Genomic DNA, 17,794 nt, shown 5'->3' on the forward strand with positions numbered 1-17,794 from the left:
CCAGCTTCGAGATGGCAAATCTTGGGCAGGACAGCACTTGCTCACCCACTTCTAGGAATTCAGCCTCTCCAATTGGGGATTTAGGCAGGTCAGAGTAAACAACTAACTTTGTAGGGCCACTCACAGGTGAGGACAGTCTGCAAAACATGTCGCTTTCTTGAGATAAGCTTCGTTTGGAGGGGAAAGCGCACTTTTCCAGACAAAGCAGAGTGTTTTTGCGCTGCGTAGCCCCCTCTGCATTCCCTGACTTAGTAACACGACGCGAAGCTACGTGAGGGTAGCGGTAGGCTACTAGCTTCGCCAAGTCCCGCCTTCTCTCGGGCACTTCCGCCCCTCCCCGTCCCTACGCAGACAGGCGGGGCCGGCTTCTGTCTGGCCGGAAAGGGCCGGGCGATAGGCGTCCACACTTCCGGCACAGCCGGGCGGGAGGTCCTAACGCGGCGCGTGAGCGGCCTGGATGACGTCACGGAAAGTGGCGGGAGGGCGTGTGTTGGACCTGCGAAGTAGGCCGGTTTTGCCGACCTGGAGCCCAGCGCGTTGCAAGGGATTTCCAGTGTTGCCGCGGAGCGTTTTGGTTTCGGCGTTTTCTCTGCAGCTCACAGGAAACGGGCGGGCGCTTCTGAGCCCGCGAACCTGCGGCGGAAGTGGAAGCAGAAAGTATGTGTGTATGTGTGTGTGAGAGAGACCTGTGACTTATTTAACAAGTCACTATTAGAGTGCTTAGCACTGCGTGTGGGGATTGGAGTGAGCCCATCTTCCGAAGGTCCGTAGATGACGGTCAGAAGGGGAAGGCGGGGCCGGCAAAAGTATAACCCTTCTGCAGTTATAAGACTTTATTTACTACTTCTACGTCCCAGGGTGCAGTGGTTGTAAGTCCATATTCTAGTGTATATTAATCGGATCGCTTTTCTTACAGCTGTTGGCGGGAAGATAAGGGGAAGTTGGTAGGGGAAAGAGGGCGTGTGGAACCCAGAATTCTGCCTCAGAAGGGCAGTTTTAGGGTTAGACCCCGGAATTTTGCCAAAGACAGCCCTGGCACTACTCTTCCCCGATTTCTTTAAGGTTTGAATCCGAGAAAGTAGTTTACAACAGGTAAAATTGAGAAGAATTCAGAGAGAATGTCAACGTAGCCATAAGGCGTGAAAGACACATGAATTTGAGACTAAGGAAGACTAAGTCAACCATAGAAATCAGGCAGCATTGGTGATCCCATCTTATGTGATCTGGGTTAGCATTTCAAAGCAGAGGGAGGGACAAAAATGTTTGGAAGTTGCTGTAAAACTTAGGGGAAGGCTGTTGGCAGGTTTCCTGGTATGTCATTGGCTGGTGTTAATAATCCCCTGCTACTGCTTTGTTTCTAGGCCCTTCCTCAAGTGCCTGGAGCTCAGAGATGCGGCCCAGGGGAGGGGACTATAGCTAGGTAAGGAGGCCATGCTTGCTGTTGCTTCCAGATTCCATGTCAGCACCGAGTCCTCAGATGCTGGTGGCAGCTGCTCAGCAGACCTTGGGCATGGGAAAGAGACGGTGCCCACCCCGAGCTATCTGCCTTCACCTAGCTGGAGAGGTGCTGGCTGTGGCCCGGGGACTGAAGCCAGCTCTGCTCTATGATTGCAGTTGTGCAGGGCCATCAGAGCTCCAGAGCTATCTGGAGGAACTGCAGGGCCTGGGCTTCCTGACCCAGGGACTTCACATCCTCGAGATTGGAGAAGACAGCTTGATTGTCAGTCCTGAGCACGTATGTCAGCACTTGGAGCAGGTGCTGCTTGGTACCATAGCCTTTGTGGATGTTTCCAGCTCCCAACCTCACCCTTCTATTTGCTTCCTGGACCAGCTTCAGAATTTGAAGGCCCTAATGGCTGAGATCATCGTGCATTTGCAAGGGCTGCAGAGGGACCTATCCCTGGCAGTCTCCTGTAGCAGACTTCATTCCTCAGACTGGAATCTCTGTACTGTGTTTGGGATCCTCCTGGGCTATCCTGTTCCGTATACCTTTCGTCTGAACCAGGGAGACGACAACTGCTTAGCCTTGACCCCACTACGGGTGTTCACTGCCCGGATCTCATGGCTTCGTGGTCATCCCCCCATCTTGCTCTATTCCTTTAGTGTCCCAGAAAGCTTGTTCCCAGCCCTGAGGGAGATTCTAAATACTTGGGAGAAGGACCTTAGAACTCGATGTAGGACTCAGAATGACTTTGCCGACCTGAGCATCTCCTCTGAGATAGTCACGCTGCCAGCAGTGGCTCTCTGATTTTAACTCTTCTCTCATGCAGAAGGTACTCAGTAAATAATCAGCTCTAGCTGAAGGATGGCATCTCAAGTACCAATTCAGAGCATCTTGAAAACACCGGGGGCAGGGGAGTGGTGCTATAATCAGTTGTCCACATGGCAGTGGGCATGGGATTAGTGGTGGCGGCATTGGTTGTACATTTGCCATTTTTGTACTAAGGAGTCCTCTTGACTTTGCTGAGATATCTGCTGATTTTTCCACTGGGTAGGAGATAGAAGAAGAGAGATTGTGGAGAAGGACGGTGGAGGAGAAGTGTATGTTCTTATGTGGTAACTATAAATACACCTGCCCTCGTGGGTGGTGTCTGCCAGAAAGTAGAAGACTAGGCGGCTTTTACCGCATGTTTATATACCACCAACTGAATTGGACTAGGGAGGATAGACGAGGATGCTCACATGTCTTACATGTATGATGTGAATTGTCATTCCGGAGTAAACGAAGAGTTCTGAGGAACAGAGACTATTAGATGAAGTGTTTATTTTACAATAGGTTAAAAAAACAATAACAAAGTCAGAAATCTCAGGTGGGAAAATGCACACTTCAAAGTATATCAACCTTCTGAGTTTTTTATTGAGTTTCTTGCTTCAGGTTTTCACCCAAGCAGTAGTCACAGGTGAGTCAGATCATCAGGCTGTCCTTCTTGGCCAGGAACACTGCCAGTGCTATAGCAATCATCACCATCAGCATCGAGAGCCATCGGCCACATTGCCTCTGTTAGGAGGGGTGGGGGAGAGAAAGAGGCCATGGGTTGTTGGAGAAGGTACAGGCAAAAATAATCTTCCTTCTTCCCATCCTAGCCCAGTGGAAAACCTTGGGTCAGTAGAGGAGAAAAGCTTTTTGTATCACTGTCTCTCTCACTTGGTCACATCCTTTGGGATAAAACCACTTTACTGCTGGTCCCTGGCCCCCCCAATCCAGGATCACTGGCTCAGGGAACCATACCCAGCAAGAGCCAGATACTTAGATACTGATAAGAGTAGTTAAGGAAAGGGGCGCCTGGGTGGCTCAGTGGGTTAAGCCTCTGCCTTCGGCTCAGGTCGTGATCCCAGGGTCCTGGATGGAGCCCCACATTGGGCTCTCTGCTCCGCGGGGAGCCTGCTTCCTCTCCTCTCTCTGCCTGTCTCTCTGCCTGCTTGTGATCTTTGTCTGTCAAATAAATAAATAAATCTTAAAAAAAAAAAAAAGAATAGTTAAGGGTGGGACATAATTCAGCAAAATTATATTACGCTCTGTTCGTATTCCGTGGTACTTTTGCTCTCCTCACTCTTACCACTAGCTCATAATAAGCTAAAAGAACACCACTTCATACTTGAGCTAATAGTAAGTCTTCCCCTCGGGCTCAAGAATTCCATGAAAATTAGGCTTGGATGCATGAGCCTGTGTTTGCTGACACTTGTTATACTATCAAGCATGTAAACCAAGTTGAATGGAACAGGCTGGCCAGATGTTGGCACGGGCTGATAAACTTTATCTGCAGGATTTGGCTAAAGGAGGAGCCATCCCACCAACATCCAGGGCGATCTGGGAGGATAGACCCTCTTACTCTGGGAGGCAGCTGTTGGCTGTGGTTCAGCTCTTCTCGACAGTGCTGCAGCTTACGCAGGCAGGAGAGATACTCGTCACTGAGGTTGTCTAACTCCGAATGCAGTTCTTTGCACTGGCGGGGAGAACACCACCACCGTCATCACCACCAGTTCCTTCTGGGACAGAGCCCAGGTCTGGGAGAGGGCCCCGTGTGAGTCACCCCCTCATTCGTTTGGAATTGTTTCCACCGTCCTCCCTTCCCAGCTTTTCTCAGAGATTTCAGTTTGGGTTTTGACTGTATCACCTAGTTTTTCCAGAATGTGTTTGTTTAAATGATTATAATGCATATTACAATATTACGTATTATACATATCAGTGCTCCCACGCGATTGTGTGTGTGCAAGTGCTTTGTAAATGGGGGCACCAAAAAATGAAGTTCTTGTAGCACAAAAGACCTGGGAGTGATCTCAGTACAAACATTTTCCCTAGGACCTAGTTGAGTTGCATGTGAATACTTCTGGGGATGTGTGTGTTTCCAAGTACGTAGATGGAAAGGGTTTTATTTGAAAGGCACACTTTATAAAAGTTTTAAGATAACTCTAGGACAAAGTGTGAGGGGTTAATATGTTTTATTAAATGTGTTTGAGTTTAGGTTGACATTACAAAAGTAATTATTTAATAAAATCTGGAATAGCAGTTGGTATAAACGAAGAAGGGAAAAGATTGACAGATTAGCCCAAAAGCAAAGACATTTTATAAAGGCAAATGAATACCTGCTGGCATCCAGTCACTGTGCAAACTTCAAAATCTTTGCTCTCTGGCTGCCTCCCAGCAGTTTTCCCTACCATTGCGGGATGATTCCCTCACTACCTTGAGGTCACCGTCTCACCTCCTTTTCCTTGGCCTGGAGCTGCAAAGTCTTCTTTTGCAGCTGGTCTCTGAAATCCCATTCTTTCTCCTTCCCTGTACCCTCAGGTTCCACTTCATAATGGGAGGGCTTTGGACTCCACACAGGCAAAGCCTGATCTAAAAAAGCAGCCAGATTCCCAGTGATGGTGAGGTCCACACCTCTGAGGCAGGGTCCTATCACTGAGACAACCCTGGAGTGAGGGGAAGGGAGGAAAGGGAACAAGGGAGGACCTGTCCCTGATGAGACAGTATAGAGTAGAATTCTCTTACTTCCTCCCATTGGGACCATGCTCAGTCTTGACACAGAGCTGGAATTTGAGCCCCTTGAGGGGAAGGTTGGCATCTTACTTTTCTTTGTATCCCTAGCCCTGTTTAATGGCAGGTACTTCCAGAGAATACTTGCTAATCCATTTTCTTTTGTGATATTTCTAGTAGGTTTGCTGGACGCTTCAGTATAACTAACCCCTTCTCCCTTCTAGCTTCATTTCAGTCATGAGAATGGCTGTCCTGTCCTAGACTTCATCTTCCTATGGTTAAAGATGGCTTCTGAGCCACGTGGCAGTCTTAGTCTTGGTGAAGAGAGCACTGCACTAGGAGTCAAAAATTCTGGATTGTTGTCTTAGCTTTGTCCTTAATTCTTATGACCGTAGACTTTCATTTTCTTACCCATTCTATGGGTATCATAACTTCTGCCTTCTCTTTTACATGGTGATTATGATGAGAAAACAAAAGACCATGTGGAGTGCGTAAGTGAGGAACTTGGCCTCTTTAACCCCTCATACATGATGAATTATTTTCAGGGAGCTAAGGCAGCAGACTTTTGAATGCTAAGAGTGACGTGATTATTGAATGCAGCATGGTGTAGGCTTGTGGAGTTGGATGTGACTTGGAAAGTCAAGTGTAAAAATTGACATTAAATCCTGCGTTCAAAATCAATTTATTGAAATGTTCAACACAGATGTATATTTTCAGAGTAGAAATTCTTTTCACAGTTTATATACCTCTCAGGATAGGAGGCTAACTGATTAAAATGTTCTCAAAGTCAATCATCTGTCCTGAAAAAGCTCCCCTAGATCCCTGACCTAACAGACTTCTAGAACTGTATGGGACTCCAAGAGGTCCTGTAGTCCATCCCCTGCCTCTAGGCAGGCAAGAAAGACCACTAGCTTAGAATTTGTGGAAGTAAATTTGCTGACCTTTCTTTGTTAAGAGTTTCTCCTGTTCTTGAAGCTGTAAAGATTGATTCTGGAGCAAACCTGTGGAAAAACACAAGGAACTTGTCTGTACTAGCGTATCTACTGCACACAGTGTCTTTTCAGAACTTTGCTTCAAACCTTAATTATTTAAGATGTTCCTGGCTATTATTGGTTGAATTGTGCCCCTCCCCCCAATTCATAGGAAGTCCTAATCCCTAGTGCCTTAAATGTGACCTTATTTGGAGAAAGGTTCTTTACAGAGGTAATCAAGTATTTTAGGGTGTTAGAGTGGGCCCTAATCTTAAATTTTGGGATGCCTGGGTGGCTCAGTTGGTTGGGCTGCTGCCTTTGGCTCAGGTCATGATCCCAGCGTTCTGGGATCAAGTCCCACATCGGGCTCCTTGCTTGGCGGGGAGCCTGCTTCTCCTTCTGCCTCTGCCTGCCACTCTCTCTGCCTGTGCTCGCTCTCTCTCTCTCTTTCTGTCTCACAAATAAATAAATAAAATTTAAAAAAAAAAAGAGAAATTTCAACACAACTAGATAGAAGATATCTGAAGAAACATAGGGAGAAGAAAGCCATCTACAAGCCAAAGAAAGTGGCCTGGAAGAGATCCTCAGAAGGAATCAGCCCTGCTAACACCTTGACCTTGGACTTGTAGCCTCCAGAAAAAAATAAATTACTATTTTTTAAGTCACTCAGTGTGTGGTATTTTGTTAATGAATACATCATCCTTGTATTTCTTCCTACCATGTCTTTACCTTTAAGTCACCTTAGAAGAAAGACTTCCCCAGATGACCCTGTATGAAATAGCAACTGTTTTCCCTTTTAACCTGCTTTATTTTTCTCCATGGCAGCTATGACTACCTGACACATACTTAATTGTCCATGGAAGCTTCATACCTTATTGTAAGCTTCATTTAGGGACAGAGCTGTGTCAGTTCTGTTCAGCACTGTATCCTCAGTGTGTACACCTAAGGTGCCTGGTACTTGGTAGGGAATAAATAAGGGCATGATTTTGAATTGACTCCTTGCGCATTCAGCTCCTGCCCTATAGGTGCTCGTCATCTGCTTGTGGCCGCCTTACTCTTAACATGCATTGCACGAAACTTCTCTGTTGGGGTGTCAGGTTAAGGTGGTGGGAAGCCAGCAGAGCTATTAGTTGAATTGGGTTCTCCAGCTTTTCAGCCATTGCCTACATTTTTTTTTTTTTTCTCCTGAAATGTCCCCTTTCCTCTTTGGCCCCAACAGGTAGTTCTGAAGTGGACTGAGGCATCTGTAGTGTGAGCTGATTTTCCGAACCATTCCTAACGACAGATGTCTATAGGACATACTCATGTATGTAATGACTGTCAGTATATAAAATAACTGCCTTAGAAAACTCAGTGTTTTTTAAAATCTGAAAATCCGGGGGAAATTTGGGTGGTTGTGTTTGGCACAGAAGGAGGAAAGTAGAAAAGAAAAAAAGGCTAACGTTAACTCGTGAAGAGCTGTGTAAATGACCTCACTTTTCAAGAAGGTCCGAAAACGCACAGAGGTGGAGGATACGTCAAAGACCGGGCTCCAGACCCCTCCTTTGGATGCCTCTTGTGGGGCAGGAGCGGCAGGAACACCAGAAAGAGCAGCTGTGCTACTCTTGAGAATCTGGAAGGGGAACTTACCCTGCAGCTGCTGTACTTGGGCCACCAGGGCGAGTTTCTCCTTCTCTAACCTCTTCAGTTGATCTGAAAGTGAAATAATGCAAATCGAAATAGATGAACCTGAGACTTAACCTGACACCTGAGGAGGGGAGTTAGTCGTAACCACTGATGTGTGCTAAGTGGAAGTCCTCTCTTTTCTCTTTTCTACTCACCCTGGTTCTGGAGAGGAAACCAGATCCTGAGCTCCTGGGATGTCATCGGCCCCAACAACATCAGGTTAAATCAAGAGTTGTATCTGCCCATGATTTCGTCGTCTACGCTGACACAGAGGCTAGGGTGGGATGCCTTCAGTATGCCTTGCGTTTCAACTGACCTTCCCCTTCCAAATCAGAAATGCAGCCTTGCCACAGGTGACTGAAATGGGAGTGCTGTGACCTCGCTCAGAGGGACTGGCTGGAAGAGCAGACTGATACTACCAGACCCGCTAGCAGAGCACAAATCTTCAGGCTGGGATGATTAAAACAGCCCTGCCTTTCCCTCGAGGTAAAATGAAATTATAAACCCAATCAAAGACTGAGGCCTTCTCCTCCACCCATCTTCCTAGAGGCCTTGGAGGGGAAGAGTACCTTGTAGGTGCAGGGTATCCGAGCTGTACAGATCTCTGTCCCCCTGCAGGTGTTCAATCTTGGCCTGCAGTTCCTGGTGCTCATTTTCCAGAAGTCGCAGAGCCTGGTTCATCTGTAGGTCTCTACTGTCTGCTCCCTGTAAGGAGGGGGCCCAACACAGAGGCAGGTCAGTGCTGGGGTGGAGATTGGGAACAGATCCCATGGAAGAGGAAGACTAGAATTTTAGAGACAGAGGGTTATCAGGGAAATGGAAACATTTGGGATTCTTTGTTTCTTCCATCTGCGCTTTCCTCATGCATTAGATTTTTGATATTTCACAAGGGACTCATTTGAGTCAGGCCCAAATCATCTCTTTTTTAGGTGTCTTCACATTGTCTTCTTATTCTAACACTGTCATTTTTTTTTCCTTTGGTAGGGTCATTTTTTCTCAAAAAATTAAGGTTCAAAAGAAAAAGGCCTTCATGAGAGATATGGCAAATAGTGTACTGGCCAGCTGGGTTCACAGCTTCGGTAAGACACACGCTTCGGTTTATTAATTTGGCTACTCGGGTTCCTGCTTCAGGAAAATGATAAAGGTAAATTTTTGATGTGGGTCCTCAAAATTTCAAACCAAGTAAATAAAATCTATGAAGAGAAATAGCTACTATGGATGGAGGCCTGTGCCAGGCATTGTGCTGTGTGCTTTGTAATGGATTACCTCAATCCCACAACAATCCTATGACATAGGTACTACTATTTGCCTCCTTTTGGAGATGGGGAAACTGAGGCTTAGGAGATCAGTTGACTTTGACCAGGTAACACCTGTTGGAAATGATGGAACCCTTGAGAATGCCAAGAGTCTACTGTAATTGCTTAAAAATGACATTGGTAGGATGTTAGTCAATCCTCAACCTCTGAGTATGTCCGGGTGGCTTGTTCTGTGCCAGTAGTGGACATATCTGAGCTGAATGCTCTGCTGGCTTGGGGTGCAGAGAGTGTGTTGGAGTATGACAGTAGACTGATGAATATTCCAGTCTAGCTCTTTGCTCATGGATGGTATCATTCGGGTAACACTTAGTTCATTTGCATGAAACATCCTTGCTGAACTCACAATTAGATTCCAGGGCCCAAACAGTGAGTCAGAAACAAAGTGGGCAGTGAGTGGGGGACTGAAAGCCAGATGCTGTCAGGCTGCCTTGAGAACCCCCATCCCAGCAGCAGCTTCTGTCCTCCCTGCTGTCACTGCCCCTCGTCCCATAAGCCCTGCCTTTTCTCTCCCCCTGTGCCCACCCCAGGGCCTGGTACCTGCAGTTTGGACTGGAGCACGTGGAGTTGGCTCTCCAGCTCTCTGTGCTGGGTCCCCAGGTTCCTCCAGTCCTCCTTCAGAGCTTCATACTGGCTCCTCCACTCTTCGCACTTCTGCTCGGCCAGAGCCAGTGACCGCTGAGGGGGTGGTCAGACAAGAAGAGGGTGCCTTGGGGGTTCCAGGGAGTTATGCAGCTGGCTCCCATGCTGCCCAGGGCCACCCGGGGTCCCAGCCCCAAGGAGTACACAGCATCCCTGCACCTGTGTGCTCTGCAGTTGCTGCTCCGCGCTCATTTTCTCCTCCAGCACCTTCTGCAGTGACTCCTTGGCTTTCTGCTCATAGTTGTTTTTCTGGTCTTCCATCTCCAATAACACCTTTTTCATTCCCCAAGGGGGGTATTTCTGTAAATTTCATGCAATTCAACAAACACATATTGAACTTCTGTGTGCCAACCCCTTAGCTGGGATACAGAAAGGAAAAGAATTTGCTCCTGGCCCCCAGAGCAGAGATACCAGTAACCTGGTGGACCTCCTTCTGGGCTCGAGGTGGGCAGGGAGAGGGTCCCAGGTGATGAGGGAGGTAAGTGGGGTTAACACGGTGCTCTAGGCATGTTGGGCTTCCCCAGGCCTTCCAAGAGCACTTCAAATTCAATATTTCCAAATCAAAATAATCTTTCTCAACCTGCTCCTTTCTCCTGGGCTGCCTATCTCGGTGACCAGCATCATAACCCACTCAGTCTCCCAAGCCTGAGACCAGGGAGTCATCCTTGATTTCTCTCACTTTCTCCCACCAATCAGTTGCTCATGGAACATTGTCAAATCAACCTCTTTAACACCTCATATCTGTGTCTTCTCCATAATTCCTGGCACTTCCTTGGTTCAAACTCTGGTAACACTATTATATGGGTCGATGTAATATTCTCTCTATCTTCGAGCCTTGAAGCTAAAGGGTACTTCCTGAAATGTAAATCTGATCATGTCACTCCCTTTATAAATTTCTCAGTGACTAAGGATCAGGTCCAAATTCCTTGGCATGGCTCCTACTTGAAAGCTCAGACTTTGATTCTATGCTACTTCCACCCAAACTGAACTGTTTGCAGATTCCCTAAGCACTGTGCATTTTGGCCTTTGCCTTTGTCCATGTAGCTTCTGCCTAGAGCATCCTCACCTACCCTTTCCACTGGTTAAACTCTACTCATGCTCAAGACTCCGTCTAAGGATCATGTAAATTCTGATAAATCTTGACCAATCACCCCCGACTCATTATGGATTAGGTAGCTTTTCTTAGTGTTCACATAGTATCCTCTGTAAGTCTCTATCTTCCCACTCTGTTGACTCATTTGTGTCCCTTATGGGATTGTAAACTCCTTCAGGGTAGAGAGCATACTTTTTTTTTCTCTTTTATCTTTGTAGCTCCAGTACTCTCAATGTTTTAAAATTCATATATTTGCATTAAAAAAATTATCTTGGCTTCAGGAGTTAAGAAAAGAACAGCCTTGTATATTCAGTTAGGGTCTTCCCTTCCCTAGCCCTTTTTGCCCTGTGATTCTTGGGAAGGCAGGCAGCTTTTGCTGTCAACTCAGGGTTATCCCACTGAATAAACAGTAGTCTAGATGGTACAGACCTCAGGATCAATATGAAATCATTTCCATTTAGCTTTGGAATCATCTGAAAATTTGGATCTAAATGTGAGTGGGTCTTAGGTTCTTGGAATTTTCATCAGAAGCAGGATCCAGGAGGTCATACATAGGTATATCCCAGTTAGTGGACTTACCCATGCTGGCCAGCTTTAACCCCCTGCCCATTGAAAATGAAGAGCCTGGTATTCTGGATTATATGTCGGTATTTTATAAGTATGGTTGGCATCATATAGTTCCTAAGAGTCTGACAAAACAGGCCATACTGAGAAAAACTAAAAGTTGTGGATCAGCAAACCTGTATATAAACTCTGTTTCCCTATAAGACTCCAAGCGTGCAGCCAGGTCCATCTTCTCTCCCTAACTCCACATGCGCCACCTCATTCTCTTATCTGACATCTCACCACTGTCAGAAGTCGATCACTTCTCCAGTGTGAAAGCTGATTTCTTTCTATCTCTTGTAATCCAAGATCAGGCCAATCAAGAGTTTACTGAAGATGGATAACAATGCCATAGAAAAGCCAAGAGTTGTGGCCTTTTACTTTCTCCCAGAGACTGCTACTAGACTGAAGTTGCCCATGGAACTTTGTTACATGTAACAAGACTTTGTTACAATATCCAGTTTGTCTGTTCAAACATTGGGACCTTTGAAGGTCTATCTGAGCAATGAGCATCTTTACTAGGGCCTCTCCCTACAGTTCCAGGTATTCCTAAGATTCCCCTGGTGCTGGCAGAGTCCTTGATGCTGCGGTTGCTTCTCAGGGTGCAGAGGGAAGAACATTAAGAAAAAGGGAGAAGAGGTGGGTTGGGGACCAAAGTGAAAATGGCAAAGCCAGAATCGAGTGAGTAGGAATGGGTGCTTTCAGCTCTATCAGGTGTCATTTCCAGAGAGTAGGATCGAGGCTCAAGCATTCTCCTTTAATTCTAAATTCCTGGGCTGGAAATGTCTTAAGAAAGCTTACCTGGGTACAGGCGTACAGCTGGTTTTCTAAAGATCTCAGTTTGCCCTTCAATTTGTCTTCATTAAGCTGGCCCTGGAGCAAAGGGGATGAGTTAATGAGTTTGGGCCAAAATATGACATGCAGAGTTTTCTTCTGTTTTTCCAGCTTACTGCCTAGAACGTGGTCTGTGCTCAAGTGATGTTTGTGAAATTGAACTCTTTCAGGATGTAGGGAGGAGGAAAGATGACAAAGGATGTTTGACTAGAAGAGGATCATTTCCTCTTTCTCTGAAATAGGAGAAGGAAGAATTGGACTGGCCCCAAGTCCTCTCTGTACCTTGAGGTTCTCTATCCAGTGGTTCAGGATATAATAGTAGGAGTTCACTTGAGGGAAATCTAAGCTCTCTTTTTCTTTCCTCCTTATCTCTCTCCCTTGTCTGTCTAGGCACTTCTATATTCCTCATCTCCTCTTAGTTTTATACACGGACCTTTACTTCTAAAGTATAGGCTAATAAGACTAAACGAGTCTCCATATTCCCTTCTTTACCCCTGTCATGGGCTGAATTGTGTCTGCCCCCTCTACTACCTTCCCCCCAAATTTATATGTTAACATCTTAACTCCCAGCACCTCAGAATGTGACTGTATTTGGAAATAAGGCCTTTAAAGAGATAACTAAGTTAAAAGACACCTGGTGGGGGGAGGAGTCAAGATGGCGGAGAAGTAGCAGCTGAGACTACTTCAGGTAGCGGGAGATCAGCTAGATAGCTTATCTAAAGATTGCAAACACCTACAAATCCAACGGGAGATCGAAGAGAAGAAGAACAGCAACTCTAGAAACAGAAAATCAACCACTTTCTGAAAGGTAGGACTGGCGGAGAAGTGAATCCAAAGCGACGGGAAGATAGACCGCGGGGGGAGGGGCCGGCTCCCGGCAAGTGGCGGAGCAGTGGAGCACAAAATCGGGACTTTTAAAAGTCTGTTCCGCTGAGGGACATCGCTCCAGAGGCTTAACCGGGGTGAAGCCCACGCAGGGTCAGCGTGGCCTCAGGTCCCGCAGGGTCACAGAAGGATCGGGGGTGTCTGAGTGTCGCAGAGCTTACAGGTAGTAGAACGGGGAAGCCGGCTACAGAGACAGAGCCGAGGAGTGAGCTCTCAGCTCGGCGTTACCTTGAACCAGTCGCAGGCTCGGTCAGCTCGGAGCGCGGCCGGAGGCCAGGGTGACGGGAGTAATTGGGCGCTGTTCTCTGAGGGCGCACTGAGGAGTGGGGCCCCGGGCTCTCGGCTCCTCCGGGCCGGAGACTGGGAGGCCGCCATCTTCATTCCCGTCCTCGGGAACTCTACGGAAAGCGCTCAGGGAACAAAAGCTCCCGAAAGCAAACCCGAGCGGATTACTCAGCCCGGCCCCTGGTAAGGGCGGTGCAATTCCGCCCGGGGCAAAGACACTTAAGAATCACTACAACAGGCCCCTCCCCCAGAAGATCAACAAGAAGCCCAGCCAGGACCAAGTTCACCTACCAAGGAGTGTAGTTTCAATACCAAGGAGAGCAGCAGAATTCCAGAGGAGGAGAAAGCAAAGCACGGAACTCATGACTTTCTCCCCATGATTCTTTAGCCTTGCAGTTAATTTAATTTTTTTTCTTTTTCAATTTTTTTTCTTCTTCTGCTAATTTTTTTTTAACTTTTACCCTTTTCTTTTTTAACATTTTTAACTAGTTTATCTAATATATATATATTTTTTCCTTTTTATATTTTTTCTTTATTGATTTTCTTTTTTTAATTGTTTCTTTTTCTTTTTTTTTTTCTTTCCGAACCTCTTTTTATCCCCTTTCACCCCCCTCACGATTTGGGATCTCTTCTGATTTGGCTAAAGCATATTTTCCTGGGGTTGTTGCCACCCCTTTAGTATTTTACTTGCTCCTTCACATACTCTTATCTGGACAAAATGACAAGGTGGAAAAATTCACCACAAAAAAAAGAACAAGAGGCAGTACCAAAGGCTAGAGACCTAATCAATACAGACATTGGTAATATGTCAGATCCGGAGTTCAGAATGACGATTCTCAAGGTTCTAGCCGGGCTTGAAAAAGGCATGGAAGATATTAGAGAAACCCTCTCGGGAGATATAAAAGCCCTTTCTGGAGAAATAAAAGAACTAAAATCTAACCAAGTTGAAATCAAAAAAGCTATTAATGAGGTGCAAACAAAAATGGAGGCTCTGACTGCTAGGATAAATGAGGCAGAAGAAAGAATTAGCGATATAGAAGACCAAATGACAGAGAATAAAGAAGCTGAGCAAAAGAGGGACAAACAGCTACTGGACCACGAGGGGAGAATTCGAGAGATAAGTGACACCATAACACGAAACAACATTAGAATAATTGGGATTCCAGAAGAAGAGGAAACAGAGAGGGGAGCAGAAGGTATATTGGAGAGAATTATTGGAGAGAATTTCCCCAATATGGCAAAGGGAACAAGCATCAAAATCCAGGAGGTTCAGAGAACCCCCCTCAAAATCAATAAGAATAGGTCCACACCCCGTCACCTAATAGTAAAATTTACAAGTCTTAGTGACAAAGAGAAGATCCTGAAAGCAGCCCGGGAAAAGAAGTCTGTAACGTACAATGGTAAAAATATTAGATTGGCAGCAGACTTATCCACAGAGACCTGGCAGGCCAGAAAGAGCTGGCATGATATATTCAGAGTACTAAACGAGAAAAACATGCAGCCAAGAATATTATATCCAGCTAGGCTATCATTGAAAATAGAAGGAGAGATTAAAAGCTTCCAGGACAAACAAAAACTGAAAGAATTTGCAAATACCAAACCAGCTCTACAGGAAATATTGAAAGGGGTCCTCTAAGCAAAGAGAGACCCTAAAAGTAGTAGATCAGAAAGAAACAGAGACAATATACAATAACAGTCACCTTACAGGTAATACAATGGCACTAAATTCATATCTCTTAATACTTACCCTGAATGTTAATGGGCTAAATGCCCCAATCAAAAGACACAGGGTATCAGAATGGATAAAAAAACAAAACCCATCTATATGTTGCCTACAAGAAACTCATCTTAAACCCGAAGACACCTCCAGATTTAAAGTGAGGGGGTGGAAAACAATTTACCATGCTAATGGACATCAGAAGAAAGCAGGAGTGGCAATCCTTATATCAGATCAATTAGATTTTAAGCCAAAGACTATAATAAGAGATGAGGAAGGACACTATATCATACTCAAAGGAACTGTCCAACAAGAAGATCTAACAATTTTAAATATCTATGCCCCTAACGTGGGAGCAGCCAACTATATAAACCAATTAATAACAAAATCAAAGAAACATATCGACATTAATACAATAATAGTAGGGGACTTTAACACTCCCCTCACTGAAATGGACAGATCATCCAAGCAAAAGATCAACAAGGAAATAAAGGCCTTAAATGACACACTGGACCAGATGGACATCACAGATATATTCAGAACATTTCAACCCAAAGCAACAGAATACACATTCTTCTCTAGTGCACATGGAACATTCTCCAGAATAGATCACATTCTTGGTCCTAAATCAGGTCTCAACCGGTATCAAAAGATTGGGATCATTTCCTGCATATTTTCAGACCACAATGCTCTGAAGCTAGAACTCAATCACAAGAGGAAATTTGGAAAGAACCCAAATACATGGAGACTAAACAGCATCCTTCTAAAGAATGAATGGGTCAACCAGGAAATTAAAGAAGAATTGAAAAAAATCATGGAAACAAACGAGAATGAAAACACAACGGTTCAAAATCTGTGGGACACAACAAAGGCAGTCCTGAGAGGAAAATATATAGCAGTACAAGCCTTTCTCAAGAAACAAGAAAGGTCTCAGGTACACAACCTAACCCTACACCTAAAGGAGCTGGAGAAAGAACAAGAAAGAAACCCTAAACCCAGCAGGAGAAGAGAAATCATAAAGATCAGAGCAGAAATCAATGAAATAGAAACCAAAAAAACAATAGAACAAATCAACAAAACTAGGAGCTGGTTCTTTGAAAGAATTAATAAGATTGATAAACCCCTGGCCAGACTTATCAAAAAGAAAAGAGAAAGGACCCAAATAAATAAAATCATGAATGAAAGAGGAGATATCACAACTAACACCAAAGAAATACAGACAATTATAAGAACATACTATGAGCAACTCTACACCAACAAATTTGACAATCTGGAAGAAATGGATGCATTCCTAGAGACGTATAAACTACCACAACTGAACCAGGAAGAAATAGAAAGCCTCAACAGACCCATAAGCAGTAAGGAGATTGAAACAGTCATAAAAAATCTCCAAACAAACAAAAGCCCAGGGCCAGATGGCTTCCCGGGGGAATTCTACCAAACATTTAAAGAAGAACTAATTCCTATTCTCCTGAAACTCTTCCAAAAAATAGAAATGGAAGGAAAACTTCCAAACTCATTTTATGAGGCCAGCATCACCTTGATCCCAAAACCAGACAAGGATCCCATCAAAAAAGAGAACTACAGACCAATATCCTTGATGAACACAGATGCAAAAATTCTCACCAAAATACTAGCCAATAGGATTCAACAGTACATTAAAAGGATTATTCACCACGACCAAGTGGGATTTATTCCAGGGCTGCAAGGTTGGTTCAACATCCGCAAATCAATCAATGTGATACAACACATTAATAAAAGAAAGAACAAGAACCATATGATACTCTCCATAGATGCTGAAAAAGCATTTGACAAAGTACAGCATCCCTTCCTGATCAAAACTCTTCAAAGTGTAGGGATAGAGGGCACATACCTCAATATTATCAAAGCCATCTATGAAAAACCCACCGCAAATATCATTCTCAATGGAGAAAAACTGAAAGCTTTTCCGCTAAGCTTTCCGGCAGGGATGTCCGTTATCACCACTGCTATTCAACATAGTACTAGAAGTCCTAGCCTCAGCAATCAGACAACAAAAGGAAATTAAAGGCATCCAAATTGGCAAAGAAGAAGTCAAACTATCACTCTTCGCAGATGATATGATACTATATGTGGAAAACCCAAAAGACTCCACTCCAAAACTGCTAGAACTTGTACAGGAATTCAGTAAAGTGTCAGGATATAAAATCAAAGCACAGAAATCAGTTGCATTTCTCTACACCAACAACAAGACAGAAGAAAGAGAAATTAAGGAGTCAATCCCATTTACAATTGCACCCAAAACTATAAGATACCTAGGAATAAATCTAACCAAAGAGACTAAGAATCTATACACAGAAAACTATAAAGTACTCATGAAAGAAATTGAGGAAGACACAAAGAAATGGAAAAATGTTCCATGCTCCTGGATTGGAAGAATAAATATTGTGAAAATGTCTATGCTACCTAAAGCAGTCTACACATTTAATGCGATTCCTATCAAAGTACCATCCATTTTTTTCAAAGAAATGGAACAAATAATCCTAAAATTTATATGGAACCAGAAAAGACCTCGAATAGCCAAAGCAATATTGAAGAAGAAAGCCAAAGTCAGTGGCATCACAATTCCGGACTTCAAGCTCTATTACAAAGCTGTCATCATCAAGACAGCATGGTACTGGCACAAAAACAGACACATAGATCAATGGAACAGAATAGAGAGCCCAGAAATAGACCCTCAACTCTATGGTCAACTCATCTTCAACAAAGCAGGAAAGAATGTCCAATGGAAAAAAGACAGCCTCTTCAATAAATGGTGTTGGGAAAATTGGA

At 44.7% G+C, this 17,794-nt stretch overlaps 2 protein-coding genes across 3 annotated transcripts in view; one reads left to right on the forward strand and one right to left on the reverse strand.

The window, feature by feature from the left end:
* The first annotated feature begins 599 nt into the window (after positions 1-599).
* On the forward strand, positions 600-2,992 carry LOC111162375 (chromosome unknown C1orf74 homolog). Its single transcript, XM_022526753.1, has 2 exons — positions 600-657; positions 1,362-2,992. The coding sequence occupies exon 2, from the start codon at positions 1,457-1,459 to the stop codon at positions 2,246-2,248; it is 792 nt and encodes a 263-aa protein (XP_022382461.1). The 5' UTR covers positions 600-657; positions 1,362-1,456; the 3' UTR covers positions 2,249-2,992.
* Positions 2,748-17,794, reverse strand: part of LOC111162374 (TRAF3 interacting protein 3) — a 29,484-nt gene continuing 14,437 nt past the window's right edge. Inside the window, exons 8-16 of one of the 2 annotated variants that reach the window (XM_022526752.1) lie at positions 12,064-12,135; positions 9,726-9,866; positions 9,465-9,602; positions 8,181-8,316; positions 7,576-7,638; positions 5,917-5,976; positions 4,701-4,837; positions 3,831-3,944; positions 2,748-2,998 (exon numbers count right to left, since the gene is read on the reverse strand). In XM_022526752.1, the coding sequence (XP_022382460.1) occupies positions 2,906-2,998; positions 3,831-3,944; positions 4,701-4,837; positions 5,917-5,976; positions 7,576-7,638; positions 8,181-8,316; positions 9,465-9,602; positions 9,726-9,866; positions 12,064-12,135 (954 nt within the window). In that variant the 3' untranslated portion in view covers positions 2,748-2,905. Of the gene's footprint in view, positions 2,999-3,439; positions 3,945-4,700; positions 4,838-5,916; positions 5,977-7,575; positions 7,639-8,180; positions 8,317-9,464; positions 9,603-9,725; positions 9,867-12,063; positions 12,136-17,794 lie in introns of those variants that run through there. The other variant, XM_022526751.1, reaches the window with a different exon arrangement.

This window comes from Enhydra lutris, unplaced genomic scaffold, assembly GCF_002288905.1.
Source record: "Enhydra lutris kenyoni isolate GAN:26980312 unplaced genomic scaffold, ASM228890v2 scaffoldscaffold91, whole genome shotgun sequence".
NCBI classification, from domain to species: domain Eukaryota; kingdom Metazoa; phylum Chordata; class Mammalia; order Carnivora; family Mustelidae; genus Enhydra; species Enhydra lutris.

Coding starts and splice junctions, on each gene's coding strand:
- LOC111162375 (XM_022526753.1), top strand. CDS start 1,457: ATGTCAGCACCGAGTCCTCAGATGCTGGTGGCAGCTGCTCAGCAGACC.